This window comes from Hemitrygon akajei, chromosome 1 (genome assembly GCF_048418815.1).
Source record: "Hemitrygon akajei chromosome 1, sHemAka1.3, whole genome shotgun sequence".
NCBI lineage: Eukaryota > Metazoa > Chordata > Chondrichthyes > Myliobatiformes > Dasyatidae > Hemitrygon > Hemitrygon akajei.
In genome coordinates, this window is record NC_133124.1 from 103,173,931 (window position 1) to 103,198,589 (window position 24,659).

A 24,659-nucleotide genomic window follows, 5' to 3' on the forward strand; every position below is an offset into this window, starting at 1 on the left:
AATCAATTCCTTGGTTTTGCTGAGGGTGAATGCAAGGTTAAAATTACAACACCACCTCACTCATCTATATCACTCTTGTACATTTCACACACACTTTTCAAGGGGACCAATTCCTGGGTGTCAACATCTGTAAGGAACTAAACTGGGACCAATATATTAATGCAGTTACAAAGAAGGCACAACAGCAGATATATTTCATTAGGAGTTTGAAGAGATTTGGTATGTCACCAAAGACCCTCACAAATTTCTACAGATGTACTATAGAGAGCATTCTAGCTGACTGCATCACTCTCTGGTAAGGCGGGGGAGGGGTGGCCCTGCACAGGATTGAAATAAGCTGCAAGAAGTTGTAAACTCAGTCAGCTCCATCATGGGCACGAGCCTCCCCAGCATCCAGGACATCTTTAAGGAGTGATGCCTCAAAAAGAAGGCATCCATCATAAAGGACCCCAATCACTCAGGACATGCCCTTGTCTCATTGCTACCAGCAGGGAGAAAGTACAGGAGCCTGAAGGCACACACCCAGTGATTCAGGATTCAGGAACAATTCTTCCACTATGCCATTTGATTTTTAACTGGACATTGAACCCATGAACAAAACCTCGCAACTTTTTTTTCCTATTTTTGCAAAACTTATTTTAACTTTTTAAATACAAAAATATAAATATACAAAATATATATACATACACACATACATATATATATATTACACAGTAATTTACAGCTTTTATCTATTGCAATGTACTGCTGCCAGAAAACAACAGTGGAAATTACCCTGATTTTAATATTGTCTTGAGCAATTCCTTCAATTCAATGCAAGCCTACCTGCAGCCTTTTGGAAAGCATCAATAGCTTGGTCAATGCCTTCCTTAGTGGTTCGGTCTTGCCGCGCACCAATCTGTGTATATAGTGCGCCAATATTGAAGAGTACACTTCCTTTTTCAAAAGCCAGAGCCCGTTGATAGGAAGGAACACCAGTCAAAGAGTCGTACCTATCAAAATATTGACAAGGAAATGGAGGAAACGTAAATTTATTTAACTGATCACACAGTAAGCACATAACATTAAACTACCAAGTCATTCAAGATGTTGAAGTTATCTGTGTTTCAGTCTGGATCGTAGATATTCTTTCAAGAACACCTTGCATGAAATTGGCCCTTCATTAATTGACTATTTTTTTGACTTAAAATATTTCATGCTTCATTCCATGGTATTCTAAACCTTACGATATGATCACTATTCCTGCTCCTTTTCCAAACTTTTCTCATTGACTCAGAAATGTACTGATAAATTGAGATAACTTCGTCACTTGATAATTACGATCACACCAAGTAATTACATCAATAAATGTAACCACTTTGGAACATCTTGAAGAAAAAAATTAAAGGCACAATGTCAATGCATTTTTAATTACATACGTAAACTTAACAAATAAAAACTGCTTAATATACCCAAACTCTTTTCAATAGTTTTCAACAGATTTTGAAGATTGATAGAAGCAACATGACTTTCGATGCCTAGTCTAGCATTTGAAATACGAGCAATCAGATTCTACATTATGTTGTGGAATCTTTCTTTGATGTGAACTCAACACTTTTGTTGATGAATCCTTCTGGCTAATTAAATTACAGTTGATCCTGCTCTTGCATACACTTTAATGCTCTTGGATAGAAAGTTTATTTGTCAGTTCATTTCGTAGTGACAATGTTTATTTCTCCCAATTCAAGGTCAATGCATACTTTAGAATTTCAAAGTAGAAAATTTGCTATGAGAACATTCAGTATTTCATCAATGTTTCAATTACCAACAGTCCACAAACATAAAGCAAAAGACAATCAACAGAAGTCTTACCAATGAAAAAAGATACCCATATTTTTATTGGGTGAAAAAAAACGATTATCAATGAAGTAAAGCTGGTTGTAGTATTCCATAAGAAGCTCGATTCCAGCATCATTCCGGGTTGGAGTTCGCATTGCCTGAAATCAAAATGCTGGTTTAAGTCAAGTGACTAAATTTAAAATTTCTCAAAATTACCAAACTACTTTGCACTGATGTTCCAGCACATGGAGAATGTCGATTAGATATTGCATGGAGAGTGTCGCTTAGATTCAGACCTGTATGTCACCATTGCTGAACAAACAGCAAGTTTCAGAGGAGAGAAACTTCACAGGGCAGTAAACTCAGAACGTTTCCATAAATTCTGTGACACTATAATTGAAAAATGTTTGCAGAAAATCAGAAACACAGCATCAATCTAACCTTTGAATTGTAATTATCACACAATAAAGAAAAAACAATGAACAGTTTGGTCAGATCCTCTTTATTTGAATTCACATCCTTTGCAATGCTACATGTGTTAAGTGTAGCATTATAATAAAGTAGATCTCATTTTGCAACAGAAGCCTTTATTTAGTGTGTCAGTCTCAAATGATAAGAACCTGATAAGCAGCAGGATAACTTCCTGGAAAGATAAAATTAATTTTGATCAATCATACACTTAACCCATTTTCCTTTCTCCAAAAACAAACATAATATATTTGATTTCAGCCCTATAGAATTTCCACTCCTCTAACCATTTGCCAATCCAATTAAATATCATAATTAAACATTTATCAACTAAAATTAGACCATTTTAATTCTGTTAGATTTCCTTTAAACTACAAGGATAATAAGAGGGAAAAAATACACACTGGTGCATGGATAGCAGTCTAATTTTTTCTTATCTGTCATCAAATTTTAACTTAAAAAGAGTTGTGCACTTTCAGATCCAATAGCTCCAAATGCAACAATCCAACAATATTGAATACAAAGATACATTTTCTAAGCCACGTACATCCATGGTTAAAGAGAAAAAAGGCAAAAGCATACTCAATGCCTCATGAGGCCCTCTGTTGGTCGAGGTCGACCATGGATGTTGTGACCCAGCAGTCTACACAAGCCAGTATATGCAAGCCACAATATGGAGAGCAAACTGTTGCCCACGTAGCAGGCTCCCCCTCTGCACGCAGCTGTTGAATCCAAAGGAACAGCAGAGACACCTTGACATTAGCACCGTTACGGGAATTGCCAGTCAGCATTGAATTCAATGTTGGACTGACTTCGGGGCTCCAGCTCTGGATTTTTCCTCTGGGTTTACTCCCAAACCCTTCCCCACGAGTGGGTATTGCTGCAAGGCAGCGGAGGTTTCAGATCATAGTTTTCCTTTTCCTAGATGAGTTGCCAACTATGGCTGACAAGTACCACCTGCCCAAAGCAACTAGTACCCACTTTTGCCCCTTGCCTTGTCAGTAGAAACAGTTCCGCTGGGCTTAGTAGCTAAGCCACTTGTGAAGACCAGGACTAGACTTGGTTGTCAGATGCTATTTTAAATGCATCCCTTTGGGAGCATTTAATAGGTAGTGGGAGCTTATCCCCATTACCTCCCTCAACTATGACAGCCTTAATCAACCAATGCTTCATGAATTCTTAAACTTCACCTGTAAGCAATGTCTTCTTTTCTCCAAGGAAATAAAAATCCCAAATTTTCCAAAGCCATTCAGAATAAACAGATTAAAATCTATTGCATGCTGGTATTTTTGATGTCAAACACTTGATAAATAATTTTCTATACTTGTACAGTATAAATAACCACCCACTTAGTTAATCACAAGCATTGCCACAGATAAATAATGTAAAAGCACCTGCAGCAGTACTCCAGAGCTAAATAACTAGAAATTTCCAAATCCCTGAGGGTCGGTTTTTTTCTGTCTTCTCCATGACAGAATATAATGAAGAGGTGGAATGTCCAAAGTTGCCTTGACCAAGTGAGTAATCATATGAATATAAACAATGAGCATCTGCAGCCTATTGGACCATCAAGACTTCATGCTTTATCTGCAAGCGTTTTCAGGATTGTGTACCAAAAAGGATAATCCAGATGTTCACAAACTGGAAACCATAGATGAACTGGCAGATCCATTCCCTACTGAAACTAGGTCTGAAGTTTTCAAAATGTGTGACACTGACCTTTAAAATAAATTGAGACATAATCTCCACCAAGCTATCAGAAATGTCAAGAGACAATGCAGTCTAAAAATCTAGACCCAAATCAGTTATAGCTGGGCTTCCATACCATAACATAACGGGCTACAAAACAAAGTTGGACAACATCGTCAACAAAAGCACAACCCTTTCAGAAAGCATTTTATGCATGATTTAAACAGAAGGAGTTTGGTATGTCACTACCCACCTCAATAGCTTCCACCCACAGATATAATTACAGACAAAAGATCATTCTTCCAGAGAGTGAACCGCAGGAAGCACAGGGCCAAATGGTGTCCCTGGATGTATCCTTAGATCCTGTGCAGATTAGCTTGTGAGGGTATTTACAGACATTTTTAGCCTCCCTCTGCTTCATTCTGAAGTTCCAGCTGCTTGACAAAGACCACTACCATCCAGGTACTTAAGAAAAACAAGGTAAAATGCCTTAATGCTCTGGCATCCACATTCATGAAGTGCTTTGAAAGGCTGGTCCTGGCATGCTTTAAGTCCAGCTTCCCAGAAAACATTGATCCACTGCAATATGCCTATGGTCTACAGTGGATACCATCTCCCTGGCATTATGCTCATCTTTAGAGCACTTGGACAAAAAAGACACCTTCATTAGACTATTGCTTGTTGACTACATCTCCACCTTTAATTCCAAGCAAGCTCATCACCAATCTCCCAGATCTGGGAGTCAACACCTCACTCTGCAGCTGCATTGTCGACTTGATGACCAAGGAAAAAACAAAATCAGTAATGATAGGCAGCCACACCTCCCTCAGAATTATTCCCAAATACAGTAAGATGGATTTTTCACCTCACTACATCGTAATGATCTTCGCCTTACTGTTTACCTACATTGAACTTCCTCTATAGCTGTTACACTATATTCTGCATTCTGTTACTGTTTTACCTATCCTACCTCTATGTGCTGTGTAACGAATTGTTCTATATGAACAGTACATAAGACAAGCTTTTCATTGTATCTTGGTATATGTAACAATAATAACCAATATCAAAGTTATAGCAGTCAAGCTCAACCCATTGCTGATAGCAACTTTTAATTTTATATATTACAGAATTTCTAAACCTTCTTCACACTCGAGAAAAAGAAAAGATACAACCATCTAGGATAAATGTGTAGAGCTCTCAACAAGTGGCAGAGAGGTGGAAGGATTGAGGGAAGGAATTGTGGTTAAAAACCCTGTTATAAATGCAGGACAAAAATCTGGTGCAAGACAACATTGCACAGGAGTTGCTTTCAGAACAAGGGTGGAAGAGACAAAGAAGAGGCTAGAGTCTAAAGATTGAACTATATAAGACATGCACATAAAATCACCAATGAAAGTCAGACATCCACGTTTACACTTCCAGCTAAATTTGAACAATCCCTGGTCTCTCAGGGATCTCTAATACATTTCTTTCTCCCTTGTTGTATTGGGAGATTGAGTTGAACTTCGGATTTGATTAAAATCAGCCAACCTTAGAGCAGAATCAGTGATCTTCTTACTCTGAATGAAGTAATGCATTTGGCCATAACATGCAAGTTATTGCCTACAAGAAAAAATTTGAAGATGCTGGAAATCCTGCCAAAGAGTCTTGACCTGAAATGACGACTGTACTTTTTTAAAAGTATAATGCTTAGTTTGTTGTGTTATTTATTTTTAATGGAACTTGTTACCTGTCAACCCAAGAACAATGGAACCTACCTGCCGGAGGTCTGCAAGTTCTTTTAGTTCTTTTTCGTACCTGCATCCTGGCTCACTGTAGTGTTCTTCAAGAAGTTCCTAACAAAACAAAAAAAGAAAGCAGAGCACTCAGCAGAATTGTTTGAATGGTAACTGGAATGGGATGAATGGCCTAAAATTAAAAAAAATCTTAGTGGTGATGTTAGGGAAACCAACTCATGATTTTGAAAAGTGGAGTTTCACAGATGGCTTTTCACTCTGATGGATTTCTGAATTCAGGAGCAACTGAGCAGAAGCATAGCTAATACAAAAAGGTGAAAAGAATACATGATATGGAGACAGGTGGAGACGAAATAATCGGAATGTGACATGCGTGGAGTTTATACCCGACATGGAGCTGTTTGTAAATTTATTCCAGAATTAGATATCATTAGCAAGGCAAACATTTATTACCCATCTCCAATTCCCATAAACCTCTTGAGTTGTAGGTTTTGAACCTAGAAATAATGATGGAGCAGGGACATGATTGAGCTTCAGGAATCACTATTTTCCACTGTAACAAACATGGCTTTAATCAGTGAAATATATTTCCTTTGATGTTCATGGACCCCTTGAGCCAAATAGCTTTGTGCTGGATTGCAAATTATATTTAAGTTCTGGACTGTTGAGTAGTTACTCTGTCATATTCCCAAAACACAAAAACCTCAGAACAAGATGTGAAACTCAGACCTAGCTGCCCATTTCTTTATGAATAAAATTACCATGAGAGTGGTGGAGCTGAGCAGAACTAGTGTGACAGCAAGATGAAAATCTTGTGACTTCATTTTATCCCCTAATGTTAAAGTGGAAGATAAAACATTACAGAGCTATTTTAGTTCATTTGACCATAAAAGCATAAGGCATAGGAGTAGAATTGGGCCATTTGACCGAGTTTTCTCCATCATGGCTGATTTATTATTCCTGCACCCCATTCTCCTGCTTTCTCACCATAACCGTTGTCACCCTGACTAATCAAGAACCTATCAACCTCTGCTTTAAATATAACCAATGATTTTACCTCCATAGCCATCAGTGGCAATGAATTCCACATATTCAATATCCTTTGGCTAAAAGCATTTCTTTTCATCTCTGCTCTAAAGGGATGTTTTTCTATTCTGAGGCTCTGTCTGGACCCTCTGGTCCTGATACTTTACAGGAGTGCAGATACAACAGGATCAATTATACCAATGTTTTTTTTAATTAGTTGTCAATCACTGCAACTTGGAGTAAATCCATTTTGCAAATGTTCATGCTTGGAAGACAGAATAAAAAGTAGTTTTTCTACATTCATTATAGATGGCTATCAAAGTCACTCAGATGAGAAAGGCACTTCAATCAGGTTAAGTATTTTCCCATTTTGCATTAAATGCCTAACCATCATTAATATTTGAAATCTAAGAGACTACTAGACAGGTATATTGAGGAATTTAAGGTGGGGGTTTATATGGGAGGCAGGGTTTAAGGGTCGGCACAACATTGTGGGCCGAAAGGCTTGAATTGTGCTGTACTATTCTATGTATGTTCTATGTTAATATAAAATCCTTGTTTGAATGGGAAAAAAATGGTTTAATCTCCACAGCAGCCATGTGAAATTTAAACACTTAACACCTCCTTTACTCATGTAACCCTAGGTTCAGCTAGTGGCTTAATCTAGGGGAAGACAGCTCCCGGCCCGACCAAAGTTAAGAAACCTTGTTTGGGTGGATGCTGCGTGATGTCCCTGTTACAAATCAGTATCCCGAAATAACAAACAGTACACAGAATGCAATTAAATGATTGAGCTTTATAATACTTTTATACGGTTAGCAAAGAAACAAAAAAGGAAAGGGGCCCATTCTCATGAAACAGTCTCATGCGCAACATTGGAGCTCACGGTTCCATCCAATCATTCCCCGTCGACTCCTTTGAGCATCGCCAACCCTCACACCCTTGCTCCAAATCCACTCTGTCCGACGGTCTACCAACTCACTGCATTTGCAAACACGAGGAAATCTGCAGATGCTGGAAATTCAAGCAACACACACAAAATGCTGGTGGAACGCAGCAGGCCAGGCGCGTATTTCTCTCCATTCGCGTCTTCTCTCTTCATCACTCACCAATAAAGACTGCAAATCCCTTCTCCCACACCCACAAGAAAGAAACAGTATGCCTCTCATTGGATGGTGCACATTCCAAAGCCCCCGTTATCTCTAGTCACAACCCAAACATTGCTGCTACAGAGAAACCATTACATTAGCAGTGAAACATTACAGAGAGGCCATTACATTAGCAGTGAAACCTTACAGTGCATTGTACTCTTCCCCCACCAAATTTAGTCATGTCCTCATGACGTTGAAATAATTTGCCAACTCTTCCTGCAAAACACAAAGTCCAATTCAGGTGCACAAGGCAGTGACATTGCTCCCCAAAACTGTAGGGGTCACATTCTGTTCCCCAGAAGCTGTATAGGCCAGCCTATCCTGAAGTCTCTTAATTCTCCGAGACCTCCTTTCCCCCCTCACCTAACTCTTCAGGTTCCGACACCACCGGGGATACTTCTGGTCTACCTGGTGAGGCCTCCCCCAGCCTCTCACTTGTGCCCACTAGCAACTCAGACCCCTCTGTTTGATGGTCAACCCCCACTTCATCCCTTGCAGGGTCCCGCTGCAACCCAGGCTGTCCACAGATAGTCCCCCCACCCCTCTCAGTGGGAGAAGGGCTGGGAGTGTCTTCCTTAATCAATGGGGAGTTAGCAAAAGGCAGCATATACCACACATCCAGGTTCTCATCCTCTGAATCAGTATCCTTCTCAGGGGTGGGGGCCACCTTAACCTCTCCTGCAGTCGTCCCGTGTTTCTGCTGAGTCCTCCTACTAAGGTGTAGGCTCGAGGTTGGGCTCCAGGCCTACCTGCACCTCTTGTCCCAGGACAGTAGGTGGTTCCGATGGAGAATCTTGCCAGGCCCATTCCCAACCCCTGGTTTCAACCGGAAAACTAGCAGGTTTGGCATCTGACTCTCCATCATATAGGGCATAGCCACCCAGCAGTCAGCCAACTTATGATTCCCAGGTAGCCCCAAATTCCTTATGAGGACTTGTTCTCCTGGCAGGAGTTGGGAGAACCTCACCTCTTGATCATACCTCCTCTTATTTCTTTGATTCTGATTAGCAGTTGTGACCCCAGCTAATTCATAAGCCCTTTTCAATTCTCTTCTCATATCAGATACATACTTCAGATAAGTCTTTGGTGGTAAGTCACCCTCGTAGTCCCAAAACAAAGGTCAATAGACAACCTCGCCTCGCGCCCAAACAGAGAGTTTGACGAGTACCTAATAGCTTCATTTCGGTTACAGTTGTAACTGTGGACCAGATGTCCAACATGTTGACTCCACCTGCTCTCTTGCTGATCTCCAAGGCCCCTAGTATGCCTAGCTTGTCTGATTAAACCTCTCGGGCTGGGGATCACACCGAGGATAATAGGGCGTGGTCCTCGACTCCAAGCATGCCCAGTAACTCGTGAATGAGTCTGCTCTCAAAATCCCATCCCTGATCACAATGTATCCACCTGGAGAGTCCATAATAGATGAAATATTTCTCCCATAACACTTTGGCCACTGTGGATGCCCTCTGGTCCTTGGTAGGAAAAGCCTGAGCATATCTAGTGTAGTGGTCTATGATGACTAAGACATTCACTGTGTTGCTGGCATTAGGTTCTATTGACAGGAAATCCATACACACCAGGTTCAGGGACCCTGCACTCTGCTAGTGGAACAAGGGAGCTGTCCACGTAGGCAGCGTCTTCCGCCGAATGCATCGAATGCACAACTGGCAGTATTTTTCGAGCTCCGGCTTCATTCAGGGCCAGTAAAACTGGTCTCTGAGCAATCCATAGGTTTTTTCTATCCCCAAATGTCCAGAATCATCATGAAGTGACTTCAATGCAATCCTTCGACACTTCTCAGGCAGAACCAGCTGGCAATGCCGAGGTCAGTCCAGGGATGACGTGACCCAGTGTAGGATCTGGTTCCACAACTCCAACCGAGGCCATTCTCTCAGTAACAGAGGCACCACCACGTGTTTTGTCTTCTCTGCCTGAGCCATGTCTCCCTTTTTGACTGCTGACCAAATGGTACCGATGCCCGGGTTGTCTCGCTGAATAGCTGCCACTTCCCCAGAACTCAATTCTGGCAGCTGATTTGTCTTCAGAGCAGACAGGTTACAGCAAACTATGGAATTGCATCATCAGAAACTCCCAACTGATCCACCCCATCCTTTCCCTCTACCTTCACGGTGATGGCAAACTGACACATGGCCTTTACCCCCAGGTTCACCAGCTGATATGGTCTTCCAGGGCATCAGTTTCACTTAGGTCAGGGTACAAGTTAGAGGGTTGTTGTCCGTCTTCACCTCAAAGTTGGCCCCATAGAGGTAGTCACTCAGCTTATGCACCATCGCCCAGTTCAACGCCAGAAATTCCAACTTGTGCATAGGATAGTTTTTCCTCAGAGGGCGACAGACTCTGGCTGACAAACACAACAGGTCTCAACCGGTGCCCTGATCCTGATACAGGACACCCCCAAGCCCTCTCGGCTGGCATCCGTGTGCAGTACATAATGCAATCGGGCATCCACAAAAGCCAGCACCGGCGCATGGGTCAGCAGCTCCTTCAGCGACTGAAAGACCTCCTCACACTTTACATCCCACCTCAGTCCAAAGGGCTTCAATGGGTTAAGATACTGGCCACCCTCCTGTCCTCTTTTCCCCCTCCCTTTCTTCCCCAAGGGGGGGTAACCGTACAGAAGCTGATTCAAAGGGTGACTCGCTTTCGCGTAGCCTTTCACGAACCTCCGATAGTAAACCACAGAACCCGAAAAACGAGCGCAGAGCGCTCACATTCTGGGGCCTTGGCCAAGTGGTCACCGCCTCTATCTTAGCCAGATCCGTAGCTATTCTATCTCATGAGACTATGTGCCTAACATAGCGAACAGACATTTTGCAGAACTGGCACTTGTCCAGGGAAAGTTATAACCCTTCAACTTTCAGGCGGCCCAGCACCTTCGGTAGCCTCGCTTCATTTTTTTCCAAGGTGGAGGTCATCCAGATACACAAATACCTCAAGCAAGTTCATATTTCCCACCATCTTCTCCATGACCTGCTGGAAGGTTGCAGGGGATCCCGATATGCAATGGGACATCCTTTTGAACTGGAAGAATCCCAGGGGACATATAAATGCTGTCTTCTCTTTGTCAGCCTCACTCCTGGGGATCTCGTAATATCCACTCCTCAAGTCCAGCACACTGAACCACTTCGCAACACTCAGCCGACCAGCACGTCTTCGTTACTCAGGACCGTACACTGGTCAGGGATGGTGCGCCTGTTTAGAGTTCTGTAGACCACACACATCCATACCTTCCCATTCTTCTTTCGAGCCACTACTATTGGGGATGCATAGGGGCTTCAGGACTCAGTGATAATCCCAGCTTCCTTCAATTCACACAAATGCTCCCGAACGTCTTCTACCTCTGCAGGGGCTAGTCTCCATAACCTCTCTCGAAGCTGAGTGTCCCTGGTCACTTGGATAGTGTGACGAGTGCTCTTGAAACAACCCACAACAAACTCGTCAGTGGAAAAGAAACCTTCCAGCTTCAACATCGTTTCTACCAACCCATAAAAACTGGGTAGTCCCCAAAGTTGAATGACTCAGAGGTCAACTGTCCCCCTTTTTCCAATAGACTCTGCCCAGCTTGTCTCACAGGGACACTAGACATTACCGTCACCTGGAATAAATGCACCAGGGTTATTCCCCGCTTGAAGATGTGCTCTCTCTTCATCGTGATCCTGACAATTACTGCCATCCTGCTTGCCTGTACAACCGAGGGCTTCTGTAATTTGGGTCTCACCAGTACCCCAGCAGGAAATCTCGACTCTCCCTCATGGTCTTCTGGAGCGTCCACAAAGAGGGCCTCTCCCTCAGGCACTCTGGGAGACTTGGGGGTCCCTATCACTCTTGCTACTTCCGTGGGCTGTACCCCCATTGGGTTTGAGTGGATGAACCACACAGTTCCTTGTCTACATTCGGTATGCGGCGTACTTCCTCAAAAGCAGCTGGAAACACTGGGTGCATAGACAATGTTTCCAAAAAGCTCTCACTAGTCTTCTCCTTGCAGACCCCATGAGCCTCCTCACAAGAGCAGTGTTCACCCCCACCAGAATTGAAACACCGCCCTTCTCAAAGGGGTCTGGACAAACCAGCACTAAAGTATCAAGGACCTCAGACACTCCTACATCGGCCTTCGAGTGTTCCAACATCACTGACAAATAACCGCCGTATGGATAATCACCAGCACTAAGACCCCAGATCTCCAGTGCCCTGAATGGTGTCAATGGTAAATGCTTCAGATACTGGTTGTAAAACTAACGGTACAACAACGTGACCTGCAATCTGGTGTCAAGTACGGCTTTAGCATAAATACCCTCTAACCCTATCAATACACTGGAGCATAGTCCCACTAAGCTTTCAGGAATAGGGTCTTTTGCTTTCAGGGGTTCCTTGGTATATTGCTAGGAACATGTTTCCCCAGAGACACCAGGCTATTCACTCACTGGCTCTCCTCTAAGTTCTCCCAAAAACTCTCTTTGCTTAGGTACCCAGGGGCTCACTCTCCTTCTCGCATCACACCGACTGCTAGTAGCCTTCCGCACTGTTCATCGGATCTGTCCTCTCATCAGCTCCATCATATGGGGGCAGGGGTCACACCTGCTGATAATAGCCGAGACATCTCAGTTCTCAACTCTGCCACAGTCTCCTCTACCGCTCCCCAAGGCAGGCTATCCCCTTCACCACAGGGGACCACTACTGAGGACTGTACCCTGCTGACATGTACCCTGCTGACAGAGCCCTCCCGTGCTTCCAACTCGTTCTCCTCCTCCCCTACATCTCTGATCAGCTCAACAAAAGAGGGAGGGGGCGTGTCTTACGAGACTGTCAGAGACCCCAAGCAATCAGGTCCTGGGACTGGGCGCCCCTGGCTATCTGGTCCATTCTTTATTGATCCACCTCAGACACCTGAATAACCCCTCTGCGCTGCAAGCAATTTAGCTGCCTCTCTAGCTGAAAAAGTTGAAAGCTCCTCCCCCTTCCCCGATGCATATTCTGAAACCCCGCCTTGAGCTCCATTGGGCTTCCTGTCATGCCAAAAGCGTTTTCCAGTGCTCGCATGTAATTATACATGCTCATAGTTGCTAGGGGATACTGCAACTTGACGGCTCTAATTATGTCAACAGCCCACCCACTCAAACTCTCAACTAATCTCTGTCGCTTTATGTCATCAGAGCACTGCCACTCATCTAACAACTGAGAGGTCTGATCTGCCCAAGTCTCATACTCTCTTCCCCTTTAGGCATGGGTGTTATTCTGGAGAATAGGTGGAGCCTACCATAGCAGGGACTTTGAACCTGGGCATTTTTCCATTTATTTGCCAGAGAGGTAAGAGTGGATACTAACTCAAAATTCTCACTCTCCCCTGGGGGAAGGGGACTAATTAGACATTCCAAATCCGACCACTCCTTCTGCTCACTCCTCAGAAACAATAGAACCATGTCTTTGAAATCTCCACCTCCAGCTACAGGAAACTCAACTTGTGATTTGGCCCGCCCCACTGTTGCTACATCAGCACTGGTCTGCATTAAAACGAGAGCTGCGCCCGCCATTTTATCATACCTCCACTCCCCCAATTGCAACTTTAACAGTACTTAACAGGCAAATTAGCAATTCATCCAGAGTACGAATATCTACTCCACTGGTTCAATGTATCCAACAGAATCAATCCCAAATAATACCTCCACAATTGTAACCCTAGGTTCAACTAGCGGCCTAACCTAGGGGAAGACAGCCCTCGGCCAGGCCAAACTGAAGAAATTTTGTTTGAGTGGATGGTGCATGATATGCCCCGTTACAAAACAGTACCACGAAATAACAAACACAGCATGCAATTAAATGATTGAGCTTTATAATTCTTAATTTGACTTTATGGTTAGTAAAGAAACAAAAAAGGAAAAGGACCCATTCTCATTAAACAGTCTAATGCACAACGTTGGAGCTCACGGTTCCATCCATTCGTTCCCCGTCAACTCCTCCGAGTGTTGCTAACCCTCGGACCATTGCTCCAAGTCCACTCTGTTGAGCGGTCTACCAACTCTCTCCATTCGCATCTTCTTTCATCATCTCCCGCCAACAAAAGACCATGAATCACACCCACAAGAAAGAACAATATGCTTCTCATTGGATGGCACACATTCCAAAGCCCCCTTTATCTCTAGTCATAGCCCAAACATTGCTGCTATAGAGAAACTCTTACACTAGCAGTGAAACATTACAGAGAGGCCATTACATTAGCAGGGAAACCTTAGAGCACGTTACACTCATATTTTCAAGTGATATGTACACAAATTAATAATTTGGTGCCAATGAATGGAGTGTCATGTACTTAATGTCAACAACATTGGTGTTATGGTGCTTGGGAAGCAAGGATGCCAATTAAACAAATGAGTTTTGATGAGCGTGAACTAAACTCATTTGACTAGGCACTGTGAAATTATAACTACTTCTTATAACCATAGACTAGAGTTGACATTCAGATTATTTCTCTCTTTTTCCAACAAACAGTACTGAAATAAAAAATGGAGATAACAAATTGGATCAACATGGATGCATAGAATAAATAACTGGAAAAACAGATCATGAACTAACACCTGCCTTTCCTGAAAAAACAGACTGTTATTCTCATTCACTTGTGAAACAAACCACTTCTAAGAACTGAGAATTTTTCCTTACTGTTTTGAACTATATAATTGATATGTTTATTTTGCACTGTATTAATCTTCATTTTGCTGTTGGGTTTTTGTTTGTAGTGGTTGTAGAAATGCATAAAAAATCAATTAAAAAATTGAGAATTAGAGGTGTTCACTTTATATCAAAATGTTTTAATACCTGGCAACTAATTCTTCAAGATTATTTGCTAGTTAAATGAAGAATATCACTGAATATTCACAGGAAGCCGTCATAGTCAGGAACTCTGTGCTAGCTAAGTACAGCAGAATGTAATTGGAAAGAAATCTAATGTCCATTAATACAGAGCTTTACCATGGCAGTAAGATAAATAATTATACAAGTATGTTTCTTTTGAAGGTCCTTGATTGTGTCATTATAGGTAATTACCAACCTGCAGAGGCAACGTCAGTTCAATTTCTTTTGTCTCCTTCAGGCCAAGAGGAATCATGGGAACACTAACAGACTCACTGAAATACAAAATAGAGATGATCAAATGTTTTCATTATCTCTTCTCCCAGTCATCACCATCATCAGCATTATGATAGTTAATTGATAATAATCATACTACCTCAGCCATTGTGCCTTCAGCACAATGACCCTAAAGCTGTCAAATTTGGTCTAAATCTCTCTCTCCTTTTTCTTCCTTTAAGATAATCTTAAGTTCCATCACATATTATTGTCATAACTCCTTAAGAATTTCAGCATTTTATTTATTTGGAATTGCTGCAATAGCCCCCTGGAGACTTTACCAAGTAAAGGTGCTAAGCAAACACAAGATGTTGTTTTCATTTGAATGTCTTATTTAAACACATTAAGGGATAGTGATATCCTACAAGAATGCAAAGGCCACCTATTGCTCACAATGCAAGAACAGATCTGACATTGAAAAAAGTAATTAGCATGTTTAAAACTTTAACTAAAATGGAACACAATTACTGTAATAATGAACTTTTTGAGGTGGATGTATATGGCTGACTATGCCCAATATTGTTTTGATGGCATAAACAAGCATGTGTACATATACACCTTGTTGAAGTTCAATTGAAAACTGCTGATGCCATGTAGACTATCCCTCAAAGTCAATTATTTTCCAGATGCAAATAGATCCTATCCCTATTCATGTGCCTATTTGAAAGTCCCTTAAATTCTTCCACCACCACTGGCAGTGCATTTTAGGCATCTACCACTTTTGTAAAAACTTGCCTCACATACTTCTTTAAACTTTTTTTCCCTCCCACTTTACAGCAATGCCCTCTAGTATTTGATTCTAGAAGAAGATTCTGCACTAGAGATTCTACTCTGAAAAAGATTCTACCCTATTACGCTTCTCATAATTTTATCAACTTCTGTTTATATCTCCCCTCAGCTCTGACTCTCCACAGAATGCAATCCTTTCCGTTTAATTCATGCCCACTAATCAAGCTTTAGTTGTATGGCATGTCTTGGGAATCTGAAACCCAAGATGGAGCCCATCCCTCTCCAGGTTTTTTTTTTACGAGGTCGAGTTGCTCGACACTCAACCCAGGCACGGATGGAGAGCATGCAAGGGAACCAGCCGGATTTGAACTTGCCACTACGCCACCAGCCGGCACTTGTACACAATACCCAACTGATAAAGGCAAACATGCCACACAACTTTACTGCTGTATCTACTTGGGTGGCTACTCTCAGGAAGCTGTGGACTTGAACCTTAAACCTAAAAGCTTCCTGGTGTGTCTCTTTTGTCATACTTAAAAATAAAGTAACAATATTGGTTACATCCTGTGGGACCTTACCTGTGACTAAAGAGGATTCAAAGATCTCTGTCGAAGTCCCAACAATCTCATCTCTTGCCAGTCTAAATAATTTGGGATAGATCCTATCAGGTACTTAATGTTCTTCAAGAGTCCAAAAATCACTACCTAGTTGTTTGTAACTGTATCTACAACATGGATTCCCTTTAACTCAACTTATTAAAAACATTTCACAGCCCCTTTAAGCCCAGATGATTCCCTGTTTAATTTATCTCCTACTTCCTTAATATTCCTCCTGATGACTTCACTCAACACTTTTAAGAGTCACATATTTCCCCACAGCATTGTTTAGCTATATTTTACTCATTCATTTGAACTGCCCACATTCCTAAATAGAGTCTTACTGGCATTTTCAAAATTTACTTTGCCACTGTATCATTAACAATTTATTGCTGCCCTTTCATCCAAGGCATAAGAAAGAGTAAACAGCCGAAGCCACAGCAGAAACACCTGAGGCACAACAGAACTGATAGCCTGCCAACCTAAAAATAACTTGTTTATCCTCAAGTCTGTTTATTCTCTGTTAACCAATCCTCTGTTACTGCTGGCACACAGCTGTTAATCCTATGAATAGAGCAATATTGTACGTGACACCTTACCAAGTGCACTGCAATACCTCTTTTTATACCCAGCTAGTCAAGTTCTCCAAAAACTCTAATAAGAGTGCTAAATATAATTCTCCTTTCTTAAACCCGTATCAACTCTGCCTGATGTTTTTCCAAATGCTCTACTAACACTTGCAAAACAATAGTTTTTAACCATTTTCTCCAATACAGATGCAGGACTAATAACAGCTCCACCTACTAGGAATGGAACAGCATATAGAATTTAACTCAGACAATACGATGTGATGCATTTTTGTAAAGTTAAAGTTGGGCAGGATTTGCACAAATGCCAGTGTCCTGGTGAGTGTCCAATTGTCAAATGCATTGTTCCCTGCAAATATGTTTTACTTTAGAACTCATTGCCTCATATGATAAAAGCATGCGTGTCATATGCCCTCTTTAACACCTTGTCCACCAGTCTTGGCACCTCAGGGAACTCCACACTTGTACCCCTATGTTTCCCTTTTTTACAGCATTCATCAGGACCATGCATTTCCTGTCCAGGTTTCACTTTTCAAAATGCATAATTTTGTACTTGTCCAAGTTAAATTCCATCCACCATTCCTTGGCCCATTTTCCCTGTTGCTCTCAATCTTGTTATACCATAAAGCCAACATCTTCACCAAATATGGTGCAATCTGCCAACTTACTAATCATACCACCCTATATTTTCATGCAAATCTTTTAATGTGTGACAAATAACAGTGGACCTTGTACCAATCCCCGCAGCACACTACTTGGTCATAGGCATCCAATGTAAAAAACAAGACCCCATGACCACTCTCCAACTCCTTCCACCAAGCCAAATTTGTATCCAATTTGGCTAGCTCACCTGAATTCCATGATATCAAACTTTTAGATAGTCTATCATGCGGCAGCTAATCAAAAGCCTTGCTAGTCATGTAAATGATGCCTACTGCTCTGCCATCTCAATCACTTCTCAAAAAACTCAGTTTTGTGTATTAATTTTCCATTCACAAAGTTATGCTGATAATCCCTAATCAGTCCTCGTCATTCCAAATGCACTTAGATCTTCTTTCTCAGAATTCCTGCGACAACTTTCCTGGCACTCATGTTATTTCCCATTATTAATTACACATTCTCAAATGCTATAGAATGTGTTTTGCTTGGATTGATTTCTCTAAAGTCCTGTGGAAGTAGAGGGTGACGATACAACTTATATAATGGGAGAAATATATAGTGCATAAGTCACTCTTTTCCCCAAGATGGAAACGTCAAATACTAGAGGGCATGGCTTTAAAGTGGATGGCAGGTACATGGAAGAACCAAATACAAGAGCAACAACAAAGGCACATTTAGACAGATACATGAATGAGGAGGGAATAGAGAAAGAGTCCCCAATGTGACTTATGCCATGGACCAATTTCATTCAGCAAGGGGTCCACAAACCTGAGCTTGGGAACCCCTGGAATAGAGGAATGTGGCATTGAGCAGGTAGATGGGATAAGTTTAGATTGGGAGCATGGTCAGTATAGACTTATGGGCTGAAAGGCCTATAACTGTGCTGTACTGTTTTATTTTATACAGGTTCTTATGCACAACTAGGCACCCAGGATATGTTCAGGGAGTGGTGTCTCAGAAAGGCAGTGTCTATTATTAAGGGACTCCTGTGCCCAGGGCATTCCCTTTTCTCACTGTTACCATCAGGTAGGCGGTACAGAAGCCTGAAGGCACACACTCAGCGATTCAGGAACAGCTTTCTTCCCCTCTGCCATTCAATACCTAAATGGACATTGAACCCTTGGACACTACCTCACTTTTATTTAAAATATGCAGTATTTCTGTTTTATACACGTTCTTTTAAAAAATTCAATCAACGTATACTGTAATTGATTTACTTTTTATTTTTCTCTTCTATATTATGTATTGCATTGAACTGCTGCTGCTCAGTTAACAAATTTCACGTCACATGCCTGTGATAATAAACCTGATTCCGATCCTGACTCTGACTTCTTAACTGGTGTCAGGAAGTGGTGGGAGGGTTAGCACTGTAAACAAAAGTAGTCAACAGCATGGCACCAATGGGGAAGGAACTGTGCAGACAGAATCAAAGTGCAGATATCTAGTCTTTATTTTGAAGGAACTGATCAGTATTTTGTGTTATTGAGTTACACATGATTTGCTATCACACAGGTGACAAAATAAAGGTCACAAAATATTCAGAGGAAAGGAGGACAAGGAACGCAATTTAAAATGAAATTTCTTAGCTGTAGGAGAGCTAACTTTAGTGGGTGAAAGGGGATTTAACTGAGATAAAGTAGAATAAAATATTGTAGCAAAAGCAGTGATAAAACAATGGGTGAAGATGCTTTAAGAATTCAGCATTTTGTATCATGCACCCCTCTTTTATTTCATCATATTCACAATCTCTTTTCTTCTCCAAGCAATGCTCACTTTGGTTTCTCCATCTTCCCTTTTGTGGGAATGTGCCTAGTCTGTTTGGGAAACAGCTGCTCCCTGCAGATCACCCATTGCTCTGTTATTGCTTTTCCTGACACAGCCAGCTCATGTCAATGAATGTATTTGAAATAATGATCAACTGTGGTGTTTTCTGCAATCATTTATCAGTCAATTTATTTGAACATCTGTAAAATGATCTTGAAACAGCTGGCCATGGAATTGTGCTCCAAAATGCATCAACATTTTCAGTTTATGGGGACACTAAAAAGCTTCAGGGAAAAAAACACCAGAAGTTTATTACATTATTTTTCCAAGAAGGAAAAAACCTTATTATATGGTCATATGGCATTTGAATTCAGCACACTTTACACCAATGCACTGACCATTATGGAGTGAACCTTCAACCAGTAGACATTGAATGTAATACAGTATGTCTCCTTTTAAAAGCGAATTCTGATTTAGGACAATGCACAATTTGAGGGCATCCTAATGCAACTGATTAATTGGGCAAAGATTTAAAACCGCATTCAACAAACCAATCACATTGTGATTGATAAATTATTTATCACATTGTGCAACAGTGCACAGGAGAGAACTGCTGCTGCTTACAGACAATCCACGGCATTCTTCTGTTTGAGCATAATTACTCCAAGCTGATCTAGAGACAAAGGGCTAGATCAGTCCATATTTTCTCCTAAGCTCATGCAAAACAAAAAAAAGTCACACATAAAAACCAAACTAGAAAGATAAATAGGTGAAATAACATTCCCAATGGGAGAATACAATGAGAGGTCTGTATGATGTTAGTAATACAGAACAACATGACTTTGAGAATATCTGTGAATTCTTCAGTTCATTACTAACAGACATTTTGTATTACCAGAACTATAATTAGTGGAGCATTCATATCTGAACACATTGTACATTGTGAAATTAATTCACATAATAGACTAATAGATATTTGTTTTCATGCATCAATTTTTGTTTTAAGTTGGACCTATGAACTTACATTTACAACATGCAATATTACTGATTTACAGCAAAACAAATTTTCTTACAGTTCACTTCCTAGTTGATATGCTGCCAGAATTATCCAGTATCTACAATTTAGTAGTTTAATGAGTTTTCATTGAATGCTTTACATCCTTGACAGCTCCTTTCAGTTTGTAGTCGCATTAGTGTCTTGATCATATGGTCACTTTTCATTCTAGCACCTCAAGTACTGGCAAAATAGTGCCTATAAAAAGTATTCAACCCCTTGCAAGTTTTCATGTTTATTGTTTTACAACATTGAAACACAGGGGATTTAATTTGGCTTTTTTTTACACTGATCAACAGAAAAAGATACTTTCGTGTCAAAGGGAAAATAGATCTCAACAAAGTATCTAAACCAACTACAAATATAAAACACAAAATAATTGATTCACTCCCTTTAACATGACACACCAAATCATCACTGGTGCAGCCAGTTGGTTTTAGAAGTCACATAATTAGTTAAATGCATATCTGTTTTTGGAGACCTGTGTGCAGTCAAGGTGTTTCAATTGATTGTAGGAAAAATACACCTGTATCTGGAAGGTCCAACTGCTGGTGAGTCAGTATCATAACAAAAGCTAAATCATGAAGACAAAAGAACACTCCAAGCAACTCTGCAAAAAGATTATTGAAAAACACAAATCAGGAGATGGATACAAGAAAATTTCCAAGTCACTTAATATACCTTGGAATACAGTTAAGTCAATCATCAAGAAATGGAAAGAATATGACACAGCTGTAAATCTACCTAGAGCAGACAGTCCTCAAAAACTGAGTGACCATACAAGAAGGGGACTAGTGGGAGAGGCCACCAAGAGACCTATGACAACTCTGGAAGAGTTACAAGCTTCAGTGGCTGAAATGGGAGAGAGTGCACATATAGATGCTTCACCAGTTGCAGCTTTATGTGAGAGTGGCAAAGAGAAAGCCACTGTTGAAAAAAAACTTACATGAAGTCTGAACTAGAGTTTGCCAGAAGGCATGTGGGAGACTCTGAAGTCAGCTGGAAGAAGGTTCTATGAACTAATGAAACCAAAATTGAGCTTGTGACCATCAGACTAAACGCTATGCTTGGCATAAGCCAAACACCACACATCATCAAAAACATACCATCCCTACTGTGAAACATGGTGGTGCATCATGCTGTGGGGATGTTTCACTGCAGCAGGCCTTAGATGGCTTGTGAAGGTAGAGGCTAAAATGAATGCAGTAAAATAGAGGAAAATCCTGAAGGAAAGCCTGATGTAGCCTGCAAGAGAACTGTGACTTGGGAGGAGATTTGTTTTCCAGCAAGACAATGACCCCAAGCATAAAGCCAAAGCTACACAGGAATGACTCAAATGCAACAAAGTTAATGTCATGGAGTGGCCAAGTCCAGACCTCAATCCAATTGAAAATTGGTGGCTATGCTTTAAAAGGGCTGTTCACTCATGATCCCCATGCAATCTGATAGAGCTTGAGCAGTTTTGTAAAGAAGAATGGGGAAAAATTGCTGTCCAATGTGCAAAGCTGATAGAGACCTATTCACACAGACTCAAAGCTGTAATTGCTGCCAAAGGTGCATCTACTAAATACTGACTTGAAGGCGGTAAATACTTAATGCAATCAATTATTTTGTGTTTACTAATTGTAATAAATTTAGACCAATTAGTAGAAATTTGTTTTCACTTTGATACGAAAGAGTCTTTTCTGTTGATCAGTGTCAAAAAAGACAAATTCAATTCACTGTGATTTGATGTCGCAAAACAATAAAACATAAAACATTTCCAAGAGAGGGGGGTTAAAACTTTTTATAGGCACTGTACATGCACGAGACTTGCAGAAAGGATTACTGGTGCAAAGGATCTGGAATAGACTGTTACAGCTAGTAGTGAGGCAAATTCAGATGTAACACTCATGAGGGAAGACAACCACACATGATCAAAAATGTATTCAATTAGCATTGCAAATAAGATTTTTTGTACAAGCAGATGTGTGCATAGAAGTTTAAGAAGTCAAAACAAAAGGTTATGTCAGTGGAAATGCAGCAATTAGCCAAGTCTTTTAATGCTCTTAAGGATAGTTAAAATTATTTGATACCCAAATAGAATTCAAGTACAAATCTTTGAAGGCAAACACAAGACAAGGTCATTGACACATCAAGCTATGTCCCTTCTAACTCCCTCATTAAAACACTCAGTTATATTTGCGTATAATTAATCATGTGCAATTTTCCTACTCTTTCAGGCAGAGACTGCATTCAGTCTTTTTGAAAGGCACCTCTTTGCAATATATCTATTTGAAGTGTACCTCAAACTAAGTACAAGTATTCTTGTCCTACTTTCCCGAAATAAAATCAGAGAGATCACAGAATACATTTTATGGATATGATGATTGTGTGCCCATTGGAACAGAAAACACCAACAAGAATTTGATCTGCCAAAGAAGGTCTAATTATTTATAATGAATGTCATGCCAATCCGTCTTCCCACTCATTTTCAATCTTTGGTAAGTTGATCCAATTATTCTAACTCAATGGCTCTCATCAGTTGTCATAATCAAGCAAACGGCACTCCAAGCAGGGAGTCTCCTGCACAGGCTTCTCTTCCCATTCTATTCTTGTTGAAAGTCCTTAATAAACTTAAGACTTTTTAAAACTTTTTATCTACCCCTTTTCCCTTGGGGTAAAATATAGCACTTAAAACAAACACACAATTAAACACAGCTAAGCAATCAAGCTCCGTAATAACTGTAGATGATGCATCAGAAGAGATAGTTTGTGCTTCAGTTCTTTAAAAAAAGATGACCCATTCTTCAACACAGCCTTCCTGTTTCACTTTTATTCCTAAATTCTTTTTAGACATACGAAAATGCCTTGCATTCCAGTGAGCCTATGCAAAGTCTATGATCAAACCTTTCACCCCATTTATTTTCCTGTACCTTATTCCCTTCACATGCTCATCAGCCTATTTATTTTCTCTAACAACTAACAGTACTAAAAATCAGGCAAATTCCAAACAGAGAGCAAAAGGTCATGATTGAACCAGCTCATTGGAGCAAAGAGGCAGGAGTACTATATGAAATGCTACTACTGATAGTTATATCCCCTTTGTGGGGAGTAAAACAATAAATACCATCTTGTATCCTTCCACAGGCAAGATCCAGTCCAATCTTATTACAATATTAGGCATTACCAGACAGTATCTAGTCTCAATAAAATTAAAAGTAAAGTGGGGGGGGGGGGGGGTGGAAAATTGAAACGAAAGAAGAAAAAAACGCAGAGAACATTCTAACTGGTTGCATCACCATTTGGTAAGGGGGAAGTCATTGTACGGGATCGGAAACAGCTGCAAAAAATTGTGAACTCAACCAGTTCCATCATGGGCACTAGCTGCCTGAGCTTCAAGGACACCTTCAAAAGGCAATGCCTCAAAAAGGTGGCATCCATCATTAACAAAACCACCCCTGCCTCACATGACCAAGAACATGTGCTCGCCATTGCTACCATCAAGAAAGTACAGGATCCTGAAACAACACGTTCAATGTTTCAGCAACAGCTTCTTCCCTTCTACCATTAGATTTCTGAATGGACAAATGAACCTGTTAACACTACCTCAATTTTTCTTTTTCTCCCTCCCCCCAGTTTTTTCCCCGACTCATTGGGTTTTTTTAATATATAATTACTGTAATTTATATTTTTATTATGTATTGCCCTGTACTGCTGCCACCAAACAACAAATTTCACAACATATACCAGTGATACTAAACGATCCTGAACAGGTAATTGAGAGCTTCATCATTTTCTATTTTTATTTTCAAGTTTCCAGCTTTATTGACCTTCCAATACCATATTTTCTCAACTTCTGAAAATAGCAGAATTCTTTGTATTAATTGTTCAGGATGTGGAGATTGCTGGCATAGCCAATATTTATTGCCTCTTCCTAACTGCCCTTGGCCCACTGTCTTGAACCCAATGTAGTTCATCAAATACATTTTCTTAAAAACTGTTTGTTCTCCTGGCAATACAAACAATTTTAGAATACAAAGCAAAGAAAGGTCAGACTATAATTCTTAAAAATCACTTTTTTCTATTATTTAACTTCTGAAAATTTACAGTATGCCTATTTTGTATAGCTTACTTAAAAACTGAATTTTTATTTAAGGATGTTAACAACCCCTCTACGGATACACTTTCCATTTCATCACATATTGGCAGAAGCCCTGCATAAATTTCAGCAACAGTAGTAGACAGCTTTGACACGAGTCCAG

General features: G+C 40.6%; 1 protein-coding gene across 2 annotated transcripts in view; it reads right to left on the reverse strand.

The window, feature by feature from the left end:
- The window catches only part of rhpn1 (rhophilin, Rho GTPase binding protein 1), a 90,374-nt gene that overhangs the window by 38,482 nt on the left and 27,233 nt on the right, over nucleotides 1–24,659 (reverse strand). For both annotated transcript variants that reach the window (XM_073048646.1, XM_073048655.1), the window contains exons 4-7: nucleotides 14,949–15,024; nucleotides 5,733–5,810; nucleotides 1,852–1,976; nucleotides 826–992 (exon numbers count right to left, since the gene is read on the reverse strand). In XM_073048646.1, coding sequence (XP_072904747.1) covers nucleotides 826–992; nucleotides 1,852–1,976; nucleotides 5,733–5,810; nucleotides 14,949–15,024 — 446 coding nt within the window. The remainder of the gene's footprint in view (nucleotides 1–825; nucleotides 993–1,851; nucleotides 1,977–5,732; nucleotides 5,811–14,948; nucleotides 15,025–24,659) is intronic.